At 36.0% G+C, this 18,176-nt stretch overlaps 1 protein-coding gene across 10 annotated transcripts in view; it reads left to right on the forward strand.

Moving 5' to 3' along the window:
• nrxn2b (neurexin 2b) overlaps nt 1-18,176 on the forward strand; it is a 330,369-nt gene that overhangs the window by 187,822 nt on the left and 124,371 nt on the right. For 9 of the 10 annotated variants that reach the window (XM_051900279.1, XM_051900280.1, XM_051900270.1 and 6 more), the window contains 5 exons: nt 108-311; nt 2,952-2,978; nt 8,236-8,355; nt 10,745-11,126; nt 12,499-12,689. In XM_051900279.1, the coding sequence (XP_051756239.1) occupies nt 108-311; nt 2,952-2,978; nt 8,236-8,355; nt 10,745-11,126; nt 12,499-12,689 (924 nt within the window). The remainder of the gene's footprint in view (nt 1-107; nt 312-2,951; nt 2,979-8,235; nt 8,356-10,744; nt 11,127-12,498; nt 12,690-18,176) is intronic. The other variant, XM_051900272.1, reaches the window with a different exon arrangement.

An 18,176-nucleotide genomic window follows, 5' to 3' on the forward strand; every position in this document is an offset into this window, starting at 1 on the left:
CATCAAACTTTACTCATCTAGTTACCTTTGTCACACCTGTCAGTGGCAGGAACATTGATATAGCACTTGTCTCAGAGAGCTGTGTGTGTGTGTGTGTGTGTCCACAGAGGCGACGGTGTTGAGCTACGACGGCAGCATGTATCTGAAGATCATCATGCCCAGCTCCATGCACACAGAGGCGGAGGACGTGGCCCTGCGCTTCATGTCCCAGCGGGCGTACGGGCTGCTCATGGCCACCACCTCCAAAGAGTCGGCCGACACGCTGCGGCTGGAGCTGGACGGAGGACGGGTCAAACTCACCGTCAACCTCGGTAACCCGCCCGTCTCTGTCCTCACCAGGCTTCTGTTCTCTCCCCTGTCGTGTCCTCTCTGTCAGACGGATCTCGCCCTGCCTGCCAATCACACCGTCCACCAGCAGAGGGCGGCAAAACGCTTCTATTTCAGGGCTTCAAAACATCTTTAGGGATTTATTGAAAATGTCCAGCCACCGCTTTCACACGAGAGTCAGCATATCGAGTGTTTTACACTTGTTTTTACAGTAAAAAAATCTTTAAAACAAGATGTGTTTACCTGAGAAGCAGAATTGTGTAATGTTGTGTAAGGTACTGGGTTTTGTTCACTAACCACACGTGTGCGTATGAACGCTTTCACCAATGAATAATGATGCTTCTTCTGAGCTAAAATGCATTCTAATTTTTAAAAATAAAGGAACAACTGAAACCACACATACACAAAAATCACAAACTCTTGGTGGAAATTTGTTACATAGATATTTAATCTTATATAGATAATAACTAAAATAAAATACTATTTCAGCCAAGGCAATTATCATTATTATTTTCACTTAGTTTTGCTTGATGTACTAAAACTAAAACTGAAATAAAAATTGATAAAAACTATATAGACGTATTTCAAAATATTAATTATTTTAATATTAACAACAGAATTGCTATAACTTTAAAATAAATTGAGAACAGAAAATATATATATATATAAAAAAAAACATTCAAAATATTAATAAAATAATGGGCGTGTTTTATGCAAATTAGTAGAATACTCCAAATTAGAATGAGGTTAAGAACAAATTCATGTGCAATTATTAGTGAATGAGATTTTTTAATAGAAAATATAAGTTTATTTTTCTTACTGTAAATACTTTTTGTTGTTTAAGCATAAATCTAAATATTTAGTATGGTAAGGTAAAAAGTGTGCTGTTTATATAGATGTTTTTAGCTATTTTCCTGTATATTTTTAATTTATTTATTTTATTTAGTTAAAGTATGGGATGGTCAAACTAAAACGTCACTGTAAAATCCTATCTGGTTATTTATATTGTATTAAAAATATTTTGTTTTATAATCAATTAAATAATCATTTTTGTAGTTTTTATTTTATTGTTTATTTATTTCGGGTCGGTTATGGGTTAGGGTTAGGGCTTGTCACATTATTGTCCAAAAAGGGCAGAGTTTCAGTCTGTTCTGCTTCTCCAGTGAGAGTCTCTCGTTATCATTGATGAGCTGAAGCTCTGGTCTGGTGGACGGCGGTGATTCTCACGGACAGGGCAGCGGTGCATCCTGGGAAAGCACATGGTGGGAGAGAAACTCGATCATCTCTCTCTCTCTCATTCACCCGGAACCTTCCGTCCCTTCAATACGTGTCTGTCTGCGGCCCTGCGGCCAACGGCCAGAGAGACCGGCTCACGCCGAACAAACCCCCGACAGCACGGTCCTTCAGTCCTGATTACCTTCAGCAGCACAGATCAATCTTAACGAGCATTCAGATTTCAGCGATAAAGCCTGTTAAGTCTCATTTATTGCCTTTTAATCCCATCACACATTTTAGTAATCATCATTCGAAAGCGTAATCACTCAAAATTCATCCTGTGAAAACCGGTTTGAAATCGTTTGAAATAAAGGTTAAAGCCCCTGCATATCACGCTGATCCCCTGATATCCGTGTTTGTCGGCCGTGAGCCGGTCTCTGGCTGTTTGCCATCACTATTCTGTGGCGGTTGACGCACTGAGACGCACCTCAGCCTGACAGCTGCAGTTACAGCCTCCGGCCAGCAGGTGGAGACAGAGACCGCAGCGTTTGACCTGCTCTGGAGTGAAGCTGTGGATTGGCTTTCATGACGCATTTAAGTAGCTGAATGTAGACGTGTTGAGACGGCTGAGGTGTGCAGTGAACCCTTTCCCACCGATCACAGCTGAAGATGATCCCTCTCCTCCCGCTTTATTGATGACAAAATCACACCTGTTAACTGGACGTGATCCCGCTTATTTCATGACTGCTTAGCTAATGAAGGACAGAAAATGTTGATTGGAGTGTAAATGATTGTATTCTGTGATGCGAGAGATGTTAAACTAATTATACAGATTACAGTCAGTTTAGACACAATTTGTTGTATTGAAGCTGCTTCGGTGCAGTTGAAATTTTACTAACAATATCAAAGTTATTCTTTTGTTTACTTGATAAAGATTTCACAGCAGAAAGACTTATGAAAGACTATTATACTAAAAATTTTTACTTGATAGAAGTCTAAACTATCAATCAGAGACAGAAGGACTGGAGGAGATTGAGCGAGACAGCAATTGATCATTTAGAAATTCATGTTTCAGATATGATTCAGTAGCTTTATATGAACTAACAGTGAACAGCTGTATTTAAACTAACCCTCGTTAACAAGGATAACTACTGTTAACTGATGGCACAGTATTGTAAGTGTTGCGCAGACAGACGTGATAAAGCACGAGGTTCTGGAGGAGCGGATCATCTGCTGGACGGTCAGTGCCGCTGCTGAGGCGCGTGAGGGAAAGGGTGTCTCTGACTCGACGTGTGTCCCCGGATGGTGCTCTGAGATGCTCTGCAGAATGAACTTTGAAGGATGTGAAATGTTTTCTGTCTCTCTCTGTCTTTAATTTGATCTCACCATCTCACTCTCTCTCCCACCAGACTGTATCAGGATAGACTGTAACCTCAGTAAGTGGTTCAACTCGTTTATTATGCCTACAACACACACACACAATACACACACACACAATACACACACACACACACACACACACACACAATACACACACACACACAATAAACACACACACACACACACAATACACACACACACACACACACACACACACACAATACACACACACACACACAATATAGGGTAATTCCATGTCTAATCAACCAAATTTCAGAAACTTCCCTGGTTCAAATTTTTGATTTTGTTAATATTTTTTCTGTAGAAAGACAAACATAAATATTGATGAAGCCAAAATGTTAAACATCACAGATGTATATTTACTGAGTAATCCACTATTTTATAGAGGGGTCAAAAGATTTGGTTCACCTGAGATTTGGAGCCAAATTACAGGGGTGTAAAAATGACTTTAGAAAGATGGCAGCATCATTATTTTATCTTCACACAGAGATTGGTAGATCTATTAGTAAAATCTGTTGACTTTATCAGTCTTTGTTTCATTATATGTCAACAGTGACAGTTCAAAAATGGCAAAAAGCACTTCTTGTGTTTTTTTGCCTCAAGTTTGCATGTCTGTAACTCAAGAAGTATTAAAGATATCTTAATATCCTTTTAGATTCTGGTTCTTAACAAACGTTCCTTTTGGTATCTTCATTTTAAAGGCCCTCGATGGTTCAGTCCCAGAGATATGGAGATCTTAATGCGGCTCCATGAGTAAACTGATAAATTGTACACATATTCAGTGGTCAAAAACCAAATGTGGGTCACTTTGTAAACAACTGATACTTTTTTCTTTTGAATAGGAATATCTGAAGAACAAATAATGTTTAAACTAGAAATGTATCTCGTGTTTTTCTATCATCTCAATTCTAAAGAACATTCCTGTCTGAGGGCCGTAAATATTCCTTTTCCAAAGTTGTCATGTCTGCAACTCTAAAAGTATTAAAGATAATTTATTATCCTTCTAGATTCTCATTATTAATAAACTTTCCTGTTTGAAATCTTCATTTTCAAGGCTCTATATAGTTCAGTCTTATAGATATGAGGATCTCAAAACAGCTCCATGTTCAAATTGTTGAATTTTACCCATTTTCAGCAATTGAAAACCAAATGTGTTTCACTTTGCACACAGCTGATACTTATTGTGTTTAAAGAGGAATGTCTGAAGAACAAATAATGTTTAAACTAGAAATGTATCTTGTTTCCCTCTATCAAAAGAATTGCATAAATCATAACTCTCTGAGTCCCAAAAATCCACTGAAAATGGTTCAGGTTAAGTTGAGGCACATTAACTTGCTCTCAAAAGTGTACTCATAAGAATCTATACTTGAATCAGTTTCAGGGATATTTGGAAGATGTTTGTTGTTGTTGTTGTTCATTTTAACAGCTTCTGAATCTACCAAGAGTTCAAATTCGCAGCATCATATCTACATGTTACCACACTGACATCCCTATATCTATGAGATTGAACCATACAGGGCCTTAAAAATGAAGATTCCAGGAGAAAAGTTTCATAAGAACAAGAATCTAAAATATCTTTAAAGATTTCTTTAACATTTCTTGAATTAAAGACATGTAAACTTCAGAAAAATGTTTGTTTTTGGCACTCAGAGAGGTGTGTTGTGTTCAGTTGTTCTGGTAGAAGGAAACAAGATTCATTTCTAGTTTCAGTGTTATTTGTTCTTCAGACTTTCTTCTTTAAAACACAGTAACTATCAGCTGTTTAAAAAGTTACCTACATTTGGTTCTTGACCATTGAAAGTGGGTAAAATTCAACAATTTGGACATGAAATCACATTGGGATCCTAATATCTATGAGACTGAACCATCAAGGGCCAAAAGGACAGTTTGTTAAGAACCAGAATCTAAGAGAATATTAAGATATCTTCTTTATCTTTTTTGCCATTTTTGAACTGTCACTGTGGGCATATAATGAAACAAAGATTGATAAAGTCAACAGATTTTACTAATAGATCTATCAATCTCTGTGTAATAATAAAATAATGATGCTGCCATCTTTATAAAGTCATTTTTACACCCCTCTAATTTGGCTCCAAATCTCAGATGAAAATGGTCATTTTGACCCCTCTCTACACAATAGTGGATTACTCAGTAAATATACATCTGTGACATTTAATATTTTGGCTTTCATCAGTATTTATGTTTGTCTTTCTGCAGAAAAAATATTAACAAAATCAAAAATTTGAGCCGGGGAAGTTTCTAAAATTTGGTTGAGTTGACACGGAATTACCCTATATATATATATACAGTATATACAGTTGCAAGAAAAAGTATGTGAACCACTTGCAGAATTTGTGAAAATGTGAAAATTTTTAACAAAATAAGAGAGATCATACAAAATGCATGTTATTTTTTATTTAATACTGTCCTGAGTAAGATATTTCACATAAAAGATGTTTACATATAATAAACAAGACAAAAAAGTAGCTGAATTTATTAAAATGACCCAGTTCAAAAGTTTGTGAACCATTAATTCTTAATACTGTGTGTGGTTACCTGGATGATCTATGACTGTTTGTTTGTTGTGTGATGGTTGTTCATGAGTCTCTTGTTTGTTCTGATCAGTTAAACTGAGCTCTGTTCTTCAGAAAAATCCTCCAGGTCCCAAAAATTCTTCAGATTTCAAGGATTTTTTGCATATTTGAACCCTTTCCAGCAGTGACTGAATGATTTTGAGATCCATCTTTTCACACTGAGGACAACTGAGGGACTCAAACACAACTATTAAAAAAGGTTCAAACATTCACTGATGCTCCAGAAGGAAACACGATGCATTAAGAGTCGGGGGGTGAAAACTTTTTGAATTTGAAGATCAAGGTAAATTGTACTTAATTTGTCTTTTGGGAAACATGTAAGTATCTTCTGTTGCTTCCGAAGGGCAGTACTAAATGAAGAAAATTTATATTTAAACAAAATAAGAAAAATTTGTACATCTTCATCCTGTTCAGATGTTTTCACCCCCCGACTCTTAATGCATTGTGTTTCCTTCTGGAGCATCAGTGAATGTTTGAACCTTTTTTAATAGTTGTGTTTGAGTCCCTCAGTTGTCCTCAGTGTGAAAAGACGGATCTCAAAATCATTCAGTCACTGCTGGAAAGGGTTCAAATATGCAAAAGATGGTGGAAAACTGAAGAATCTGCAGGACCTGGAGGATTTTTCTGAAGAACAGAGCTCAGTTTAACTGCTCAGAACAAACAAGAGACTCATGAACAACCACAGTATTAAGAATCAATGGTTCACATACTTTTGAATGGGGTCATTTTAATAAATTCCACTATTTTTTTGTCTTGTGAATTATATGTAAACATCTTTTATGTAAAATATCTTACTCAGGACAGCACTAAATAAAAAAATAACATGCATTTTGTATGATCTCTCTTAATTTGTTAAAATTATTTACATTTCCACAGATTCTGCAAGTGGTTCACATACTTTTTCTTGCAACTGTATATATATATATATATATATATATATATATATGCACACACACACACACACACACACACACATTCTCTGAGGTGTTAAACTGTTATTTCATGCTGTGTATTGACATTTCAGGTAAGTGTGTTGGAGGAGATATCTGAGTGTGTGTGAGACTCGTCATGTGCTCTGATGTCACTCTCATCTCTGTCGTACTGTTGAAGAGCCGTTCTCTGATATTCACTCCACATAAACACACACACACACACACACACACACACACACACACACAGTGTGAAACACTAATAACTGCAGGATGGATTTGATGTTCTAATCCGATTCAGAATGATTCTTTCATCTTCATCTCAGTCTCACAGTGAAATCAACACGACGAAGCTTTTTATCTGGAAACTAATTTTATTTTGTCTCCTCAAATAATTTCTCATTTAATATTGAGTCACACTCTTTATTGTCAGTTTACAGCAAGACTGCAGTCAAACTGTAGTTACTGGATATTGGGTGGTTTTTCATCTTTATTTATTTTACTGATTATTTATTAATTTATGTATTTCTTTGCAAAGAATATATTTTATTATTTATGATTATTTTTGCATTCATTTCTCAGCAGTGGTTTATTAGTTCAGATACACAGATGGTGTTTCCAGTGTTTATCCATCAGTATTCTTCACTGGGTTTGTCTGTTACTCTCTATTTAGAAAAGCACACAGTATTTCAGCAGACTGCATGACGCTTTTGGTTTTCAGAATAGCGTTGCAGCGATTCATTAACTCTCTGAAGACTCCGAGCGCTCCGCGAGTCATATGAATTACCCGTGATCCGTCGAGCGCAGCCGCACTTCACATGAGATTCTGCGTCTGCCGTGTGAATCGTCACAGTGATGTGGCGTGTGCTGTCGGACGCCTCGCTCTCCGCCGCCCGATCTCCTGTTAGTTTCCCGTTCACTTCCAGTCGGCCTGATCCGCTCGTGACCTCGGGCGCCGTTGCCATTTAGCCACAGCCAATTACCCAGAATGCCCTGTCAGGATGCAGGAGTTTCAGCAGAGCTGTCGCAGGTGCGTGTGGAAGATCTGCTCACATCCACACAGTCATGTAAATCCCAAACTGCACAACAGATTAAATCATGAACCTCAGAGAGAATGAGAACAGAGTCTTTGTTTAGCGTCCCCTCGAGGTTCTATTAAGTTCTTATCATAAATAATGGAAACGGCATAAAAACGAGTCATAAATATGCAGCAGCTCTCTTCAGGTCACAATAAACCCTGAGATTCTCACAGCGGCCTTGAGTTTCAGTCATTATACAGATTCTTCATTCTTCACATTAAAATTCCTCCAATACAAAATATATTTAACTTCATATAACAGCTTTCTAAAGCTTTAACCATCAGCAGAGTTTAACTACTGACCGCGAGTCAGTGATCTCGCTGAATTACTCTCTGTTTCCAGCTTCAACACGAGAGCCTTTCAATGCTTATGAATGTTTTAAATTGACTTTTATTTTTATAATTTCATTTTACTTCACTTTCAATAGTTGTATGTGCTTTTCTCATTTTTATTAGTTTTTGGGTTTTTTTTAGATATATTTTTATAGGTTTATTATATTTCAGTTTCTTTTTAGTACCTAAACATATTTCTAATTTTAGTTTAAGTAATTGTGTGTGTGTATGCAGATATCTCCTCACAGTGCGCATGTGTGTGTGTGTGTGTGTGTGTGAGTGTATGCAGATATCTCCTCACAGTGTGTGTGTGTGTGAGAGGGAGAGTGTGTGTATCTGACGCACTCTTCTGCTGTAGGTAAAGGTCCAGAGATCCTGACGGCCGGTCAGAAACTCAACGATAATGAGTGGCACTCGGTCAAAGTGATCCGGCGCGGGAGAAACCTGCACCTGTCCGTGGACAACATCACTGTGGAAGGTACGAGCTCCATCCTTCCTGAAGCTTCATTGTCAGATAAACACAGAGTGTCAAACATTCAATATTCAGAACTCTAAACCCCACACACCCTAGAAACGTCAGCCAATCTGAACACAGACAGAGAGCATTTCTGATTAGCCCTTTTTCTGATTGGCTAAAAAACAACCCTTTGTTTTTTTTTTTTTTTTCTTCTTTTTTTACTATTTACAGAGCCCAGGATTGTGTTATGTACTAAATACTAGCTTACTATTTACTGAATACAGTATATAAATGTATATTGTGTGTACTGTATACCAAAACCTCAAAATTTACCAGTGCATGAAAAAACAAACAAACAAACAAACAAAAACAATGATTTTGTAGTGTTTGCCTTAAAAAGGCAAACACTACAGGCAAAATCATTGTTTTTTTTGTTTTGTTTTTTCATGCACTGGTCAATTATGAGGTTTTGGCTAAATAACATGTCTTATTTCAGACTAGTGGAAAGAAAACATCCAACATACACATTAAGAGTTTATTTTATTACACTTTATCTATTTGCATCTGTAGATTTAAATTAAAGTTTTTGTACTGTAAAAGTTTTTTTTTCTCCACTTCAGTAACATTTACATGCACCAAAATTTACAGTTTTATTCATATCTATATTCTGAAGGTTTTTACTGTGGGGTTTGTTCATATAACGTTCAACCTGATTTATAGAGCATTTTATTCCTAAAAACATGGTGAAAATGTGTTTTTTCTTTCTGTTGACAGTATTTTCTGATTTATAGGAGTGATAAAAAGAGAAATCCAAAATCCCCTCTGTAAAAATCTTTAACTCTAATGTGTCAACAAAATCAAACACAAATTTTAAACCTGGCTTCATCCAGTGCTCAGATTTATGTTCTGGAAATGTATGCAAATTAGTGATAGATAATGCCTCATTTGTATGCTTAAATAAAACAATCTAGAAAACGGGAACACTTTACAATAAGGTTTATTTGTTAACATTAGTTAATGTATTAACTAACATGAACTAACCATGAGCAATACATTTGTTACTGTATTTGTTCATCTTTGTTAAAGTTAGTTAATGAAAATGCAGCTGTTCATAGTGTGTTCATGTTAGTTCACAGTGCATTAACTAACGTTAACAAATACTCTTGATTTTAATAATGTATTAGTAAATGTTGAAATAACAATAATAAAGTTTAATAAATGCTGGGTAACACTTTAGAATAACTCACGCTATGAAGCATTCGTTAAGCATTAGTAAAAAGTCAATTCATCATTTATAAAGCATTAATAGACATTAGTAAGCAGTTTATAAATACACCTATAAATGCTTTGTTCTTGATTTATAAGCATATCTATAATGAGTTTAATAATTGTATTTACACACTTTATTAATGATCAATTTATCATTTCTAAATGATGTATTACATTATTCACAAACCAGTTATTTAGGAGTTGTCAGTGGTTCATAAGATCATTTATAAAGTGTAAGGAAATGATTAATAAACAATTTAAATGTACATTTATGCATCTTATTATTTAGACATATAGAAATAGTTACTCAGTGTGTTAATAAATGCTTTATTAATACATATTCCTAGTGTCAAAACTACCTCTGTACTCACTTTAAAACATTAGAGAACAGCAGTGCAGAAGATCACTGAGCCTTTAAATCTCCTTTATAAAGATTTACGAGGCATGAATAGTCCTCACTTTAGATGAGCTCACAAAAATAGTTAACTGACAACTAAATGCTCACAAAAATAGTTAACTGACAACTAAATGTTTTATAACTACCTGAATTAATCATGAATTACTGCAGGAATATGTATTAATAAAGCATTTATTAACACACTGAGTAACTATTACTATAGATGTATAAGTGTATGTTTAAATTGTTTATTAATCATTTACTTACACTTTATAAATGATCTTATGAACCACTGACAACTCCTAAATAACTGGTTTGTAAATAATGTAATACTTATTTTAGAAATGATAAATTGATTATTTATAAAGTATGAAAATACATTTATTAAACACATTATAGATATGCTTATAAATCAAGAATAAAGCATTTATAGCTGTATTTATAAACTTTTATTATATTAATGCTTTATAAGTGATGAATTGACTGTTTACTAATGCTTAACTAATGCTTCATAGCGTGAGTTATTATAAAGTGTTACCAAATGCTGTAGAAGTGCAGTTCATTATTAGTTCATATTAGTTCATCTTAATGTACTCAGCTGGGGAAAGTATGGTGATATCTATTAGTTACATTTTTACTCTTCCCTTAAGAAATAGTATCTGAATGAGTGGCTTGTATTCCCACACTGTTCATGTAGTTCAGTTGAGTGTGTGTTCAGTGACTCTTTGACTCGTTGTGCTGCAGGTCAGATGACGGGTGACCACACTCGTCTGGAGTTCCACAACATCGAGACGGGCATCATGACGGAGCGCAGATTCATCTCCGTCGTGCCCTCAAACTTCATCGGGCACCTGCAGGGCCTGACGGTCAACGGCGTGCCGTATGTGGACCAGTGCAAGAACGGCGATATCTCGTACTGTGAGCTGAACGCCCGCTTCGGCATGCGCCACATCATCGCCGACCCCGTGACCTTCCGGAATAAAGGAAGTTACCTGGCGCTGGCGACGCTGCAGGCGTACGCGTCCATGCACCTGTTCTTCCAGTTCAAGACCACGTCCACGGACGGCCTGCTGCTCTTCAACAGCGGCGACGGCAGCGACTTCATCGTGGTGGAGCTGGTGAAGGGGTCAGTCGCAGCCTCTCCGTTACGTCTCGTTTGCGTGTGATGATTTCTAAAATTTTAGTTAAAAGTTAATGTTCTGGCTTTAGGAAACCTGTTTGAAAACAGTTCCAAAAAAGTTCCACTTTCTTCAGATACAGACACTGTAAGAGTTTAGAGCAATAAAATGAACATGGTGAAATGTTCATATTGAGATCTCTGCCTTTTGATTGCAGATCTGTAAGTTATGTTCGTAAGTTAACAGTTTTTGTTTAGTAAGTTATTTTAGCTTCATTAATATAATATTTTGGTATTTATTATTTTTTTCATTACATTTCATTTTATTATTATTCTTCTTATTATAATTTTTTTAATATATATTTTTATAGGTTCATTTTTAGTTTTGATTTAATTCTTTTATTTTAAAAATTAATTTTATCTTTTTTTTTTTTAAGTAATTTTAGTACCTAAACTTAAACTCATTTGTTTCATTTAGACATTTTTATTAGTAGTTTTAGTTTATTTTTATTTCAGTTTTAACAGTTTTAGTGCTTCAATCTGAGCAGCTTTTATGACATTTGGCTTCAGCACAGGTGGATCGTGAATCACAGATATATAGATGGAGATTAGAAACTGAAGCACGTATGAAGACGTTTCCAGCAGATTGTTTTTGTCACCCCACATGGAAATAATGCTAGTTCGCGAAGTTTTGATGTCAAGAAGGCGAGTTAAAACAGAATCACTTTACACACAAACATTGTTTAGATTCCACAAAACTCATTGTTCTGAATAATTGTGTTTCTAAGCAACCAGATATCTGGTGTGGGTGATGTTGTTCTCGTCTTTGTTGGAAAGTCTTCAGCTGTTGTGTTGGGTTTAAAGTGGTTTAGTGCCGTAATTGTTCACGCTGCCAACAGAAGCGGTTATGACCAGTCAAAGGAACGAAGCTCATTTTTCACAGCTTTTATCTGTGATGAACAGAATAAATGTGGTGTTTTATAATCAATATTTGAAGGGAAATGACAGTGAATGCAGAGAAAACACCACAGAGCAACATTTACTACGGTGTTAGAATAGATAGAACGGAGGAAATTAGTTTCTTTTATTGAAAAGTGACACTGTGAAAATAAGAAAATAGTTCAATCAAAACTGAAAATATAATTTCTGTCATCATTTACTCACCCAAAATCCTCTCTTTATCTGTGTAAGCAAAAGGAGACATTTAGCTAATGCTCATTTTTAAGGATGATATAAGAATAGTGATAATAACAATACACTGCCTATAGGTCATTTCATCTGACTCAGTGTTCTGTCAGGAGCCTGAAGCCAGAGATGAGCTGAATCCCAGCATGTCTGTAGTCAGTGGTTTAATCTGGGATGTGTCTGCCCGTGTGTTCAGGTACATCCACTACGTGTTTGACCTCGGGAACGGGCCGTCTCTCATGAAGGGAAACTCAGAGAAGCCGCTCAATGACAATCAGTGGCACAACGTGGTGGTTTCCCGAGACACCAATAACGTGCACACGCTGAAGATCGACTCTCGCACCGTGACGCAGCACTCTAACGGCGCCAGGAACCTGGACCTCAAAGGTACTGAACACCCCAAACACCCAAACACCCGTCCTTAAATCACTCATACTTTATTTATATAGTTATAAATAATCCGTTAATATAGGATAACTTTGCTATGTAAACAACATTTCAGAAATGAACACCAATACTAGAGAAATTTTACTATTCTTAATACCAGAAACAATGGAAGCTGTTTCTGGCACATAAGAAAACAAAAATCATGCTTTGGTAAATCTCAATTATGCCATAACTATGACATTAAAAGTCAAAATTATAATATAAAGTCAAAATTTTTACATACAAAATATCACCATAAAAGACATTTTGGATTTTATTGTCAAATATCAGAAATATCAGATATTTAAGTCTGAATAATCAACTAAGACAGGAAGAGACCGTTTGACTGACAGCTAAAGTGACCAACCACAGGCTGTTTTTTATAAATAGAAATCATTTCTGCTCATCAAGGCTGCATTTATTTGATCAAAAATACAGTAAAAACAGTGAAATATTATTCCAGTGTAAATCAGCTGTTTTCTATGTGAATATATAGTAAAGTGTAATTTATTCCTGTGATCAAAGCTGAATTTTCAGCATCATTACTCCAGTCTTCAGTGTCACATGATCCTTCAGAAATCATTCTGATATGATGAAACATTTATTGATTATTATCAATGTTGAAAACAGCTTCATATTTCTGTGGAAACTGTGATACAGTTTATTTTTCAGGATTCTTTGATGAACAGAAAGTTCAAAAGAACAGCATTTATTTGAAACAGAATCTTTTGTAACATTATAAATGTCTTTAATGTCACTTTTGATCATTTTAATACAGCCTTGATGAATAAAAGTATTAATTTCTGTTATTAAAAAGATCTTATTGACCCCAAAGGTTTGAATGGTGGTGTAAATCTGTAAATGATGCAGTATGTTACAGTAAACAAAACAGTTTACTCTATGAAACAGGCTTGTGATCAGATGTAGAAGCTGAGGAGAGACGTGTGTTTTATGAAGCAGTTTCTTTCTTTCATTCCCTGAGCTCTCCTGAAGCAAACAGCCAGTTTCCTCTCGTCTTGATTCTGAAAACAGTGACAGGCAGGTTTTCAGGAGACGTTTACAGAACACAATGAATACAAATACAGAACTCATTTGACAGAAGCTTTCATTCAGAGTGCACTTGATCTCATTCATACTGGGAACTGACTAATGTTCTAATGTTTTTGAGTCACCTGATGAATGTCCTCATATTTCCTGTGACTTACACAGTGTCTTTCCTGGCAGCACAGAGTAAATGTGTCGCTTTCGTGGCGGTGAAACCCATCAGAGGGTCGCCAGCGCCTCGTAACGCCGCAATAAAAACAACTCCAGGCCAAAGACAAATACAATTTGAGCAATTTAAGACAGGAAGAAGATTCCCAGCGCAGGTAAACAGATACATAAAACATGAAGCACTGCAGGACAAAAACATCTTTTCAGCAGTTTCATAATTACAATCAAGGATGAATGACGCTCATGTGAGACTCAGGTGAACACGACTCGAGTTCCCTTAACAGGGTGCATAGCAGAACAACTCAAGTGCTGCTCGTCTGGATGCCAGTTTGTTTATCCATCCTTGATTAATATTCAGCGGCCGGATTCACAGAAACCTTCTTAAGAAAATAAGACGTTTGTAAGAATGTTCCTGCCCAGCAGGGTTCTCTCAACGTTATGAACAAACGTTCTTCCAGTAATGTTAATAGAACGTTCATTCAGAGTTGTCTGGTCTTTAATAATGTTCTCAAAACATTAGCACAAAAAATTGTTCATGGAGCATTTTTCTGAAACATTTTAGTTGGACGTTCATCTAATGTTTTTTTAAATGTTACTTGTTTCAGAACGTTCAGAGAACATTCAAAAGTAACGTTCCCATAATGTTTGAAGAATGATACAATGGAATGTTCCCTTAACGTTCACACAACCAAGAAAAAGTGTTTTTGGATGATTTGAACGATTTGAAACAAGCAATTCTGGAAACATTTTAAGATGTTCTCAAATATTTTCTTAACTGTTTTTCTTAAGAATAAAATGACACCAAAAGTCTTTTGGGGATGTAAGACAGGTCGGAGGTTATCCTGACTTATTTATGATGATTTATAAGGATATTCTTTTCAAGATTTTTTAAGTTCTGTCTTTAAAACAGTGGTAAGAAAAAAATGATAGTTTTTGGGACATTCTGAGTTAGAAAACGAGAATCGGATGTGTGTTCAGAGGAATTTTATTCTTCACGGTCATGGGTTTGATTCTCAGGGAATTCATGAACATGCATAATGTCTGCTTTGAATAAAAGCTCCTGCCAAATGCATAAATGTAAATGTAAAGACTAGAAACCCTGAGGTTGTTGAAGCGTGACGTGTGTTTCTGGCTGCGGTTGCGTGACATCTCTAGAGACCGATTCTGACCTGAACCTCCGGTTCCCTCTCCACTGATTAGCATGAAATGAAGTCTGTGAACGCATCCGCCGCGTCTGATAGGCTTACGCTCGCCGCGCGCTTGACATTTTACGTTTAGAATCCACTTTCTCCATCTCAGCAAAGAGAATTAGCCGCGTATCAGGCTTTGCAAAAACAAATTGGCCTTTTGTCTGGGAGAGTAATTTGTGTAGAATAGACGCAGTGGGAGAGTTTAATCCCGTCTCGCTGATGGAGCCGTTTTATCCTCTTTGTATCGCGACACACAGACTGACGCTCGCATTCGCCATCTGTGAGTCGTCTTTATGCTTTTATCAAACGTGCTTATATTAATTATCAGTTTCAGCCCTTTTCAATTAATCTCAGTGATAATGAGTTCATGTTTCAGACTCAGTTTCTGTAGTCATAATCTGACTTTAGTAAAACACAGATTGTGCTGATTCTGCTGTTCATATAAAGAAACATTTACTGGAGAAGCAAAAAACCCCTATTATGCTATTTTAAATGTTCCTCATTTAGTTTTGTCGTCTCCTACAGCAAGTTCACATTCATCCAAGATCAAAAACACTTTAATTTTCTCATAATATCCACTGCAGCATCAGCTCTTTTCTCTCAGTGTCTGAAACGCTTCCATCAAGGATTCGGCTCTCTCTAAACCCCGCCTTTCTGAGAGCTGCTCTGCTCTGATTGGTCAGAAACCAAACGCTCATTATCATATCTGAATCTCAGCACTTGATTCACAGTGATACGAACAGTAACGATGGCGTCGGGTTTTACCGTATCAATCTCATCAAAGTGGATTTGCTTTGGCAGCAGAAAACAGCGTCTTCTCGACATGAACAACACGAACCAAACTCTTCCAGTCTCAGACACAACTACAGTGATTGAGGGCGGGGCAAAGAGACGCTGTTCAGCCAATGAAGACCAGAGGTGGGCAGTATGTAAATTAGTTACAAACCTCCATAGGTTCAGCAGGAAGTGAGACTGAATTACTGACGACTCGTTTCAGTTCAGAATCACTTCTTTCTTTTAGGAGACAAAAACTCCATTTATCTGATCTTTGAAACTTTGCAGAGCTTTTACACTCACAAACAGCTTTATTACACTACATGAAAGGGAATATCTGAAAAATCATAATAGAGACACTTTAAGATGTCATTCTTAAAACAAGAACAAATATCTGCCAGTGGAGACAGAAAAAATATGCAGCGTTTGATAACAAGCCATTCATGAGGTTCTTCAGTGAGTTTGTAAGCTTCTCTGCTGGATTTCATGGATTTGAAGCTGTTTCATTGCGTCCTTCGGGTTTTCAGACACGTACATCTCATCGTTCAGCTCATCGAAGACTCTTTCTTACTTGAGCTTTGTGTAAATATACATTGTGTGGCGCTGGAGGAAGTCAGCTCTCATCTTCCTTATACTATACTGCTGATGTAAATGCTGTAAACTGTGCATGTTCAGTAACGCAGACGTGCAGTGGCTCCTTAAGATTTACTTCTCTCCAGATAAAAGAGCTGAATCTTAAGCCTGGCCTGTGATAAACATACAGTACTGTATTCATGATACTTACACAGAAATAAACATTATAATAATCATCACTGATGTACAGTCATATATGTACATTACATTTTAATTTCACACAATATATAATATAAGGATATATAATAATATATAATAATAAGAACAGCATTTATCTGAAATAGAAAGCTTTTGCAACATTATAAATGTCTGTACTGTCATTTTTGATCAACTTAATATATCCTTGCTGAATCAAAGTATTAATTTCTTTCCAAAAAAAAAAATAATAAAAAATTCTTACTGAACCCAAACTTGTGAACGGTAGTGATAATGTTACAAAAGCTTATATTTCAGATAAATGCTGTTCTTTTGAACTTTCTATTTATCAAGGAATCCTGAAAGAAATTGCACACAACTGTTTTCAACACTGATAATAATCATAAATGTTTCTTGAGGAGCAACTTTTGACCAGTAGTGTACATGTAAAAGACGTCAGGAGCACACGCTGTCGTGTGTGTGTGTGTGTTCATCGTCACTCATCCCTGCTCACACCGTCAGTCCATTCAGACACTGTAAACCTGAGGAAACACACACCAGCCAGACGCCGTTAAACACTCACTAATGAGCTCCAGGAAGGCGACGCTCTCGAGCCGTTTATTCCTCCGTGTTCGCGGCTGACACCTCGTGTGTGAATTATTGATCTACTGAAACTGGGCCAGAACACTTATATAATGAACTAATGGATTAAAATGAGAAGCTTCTGATAGTTAGACATGATTAACAAACTAACTGTGTGTCACTGCGACAGACAGCACTAGATCCTGATGTATTATCAGGGTTTGTGCTGAAATCACGAGGGTTCGAACCGTTTCAAACGATTGTTGTGCTTTAAATCGAATAGGTTTTCAGTCTTTCAGATCCACAGACGCTCATTTAAAAGGCATTTATACGTTTGAATGTATAAAGACACAATTAATAATGTGAAAAATAAATATGAGTGAAATATAATTTGGAAAATATTCTGTTTATTTTTTTCTAGTCACTATAGTACTGTACTGTGTATTATTATTTTTTTTGTTTATTTTAATCAAATATTTATTATTTATTTGAATATATTTAATGTTCATAATTTTAATCTATTTTTATTTTATTAATTTATTAATAGCATTTTTTATTTAATAAATATTTGTTATTATATATATATATATATATATCTTATTATTTATTTATTTTTTCATTGTTTTTTTACACTGTTTTTCTCTAAACATTTCCTTGTGGCTCCTGGTTTGAGCAAATGATACAGAACAAATCAATCAAAGTCGCTTTAAATTCAACATGAAATCAGTATTTTATGTGTTTTATCATTCATCATCTTTAGAATGGCTGTCTGTGACCTGCACACTGATGTTTGATTCCTCATTGCACTCGCAGCGGTCAATTAAAGGGATAGTTCACTACAAATGACCTTTCTGTCATTACGTATGACTTGCTTTCTTCTGTGGAAGACAAAATAGGGTTAGGAGCCAAACAACATTGACCA

This window comes from Ctenopharyngodon idella, chromosome 7 (assembly GCF_019924925.1).
Source record: "Ctenopharyngodon idella isolate HZGC_01 chromosome 7, HZGC01, whole genome shotgun sequence".
NCBI classification, from domain to species: domain Eukaryota; kingdom Metazoa; phylum Chordata; class Actinopteri; order Cypriniformes; family Xenocyprididae; genus Ctenopharyngodon; species Ctenopharyngodon idella.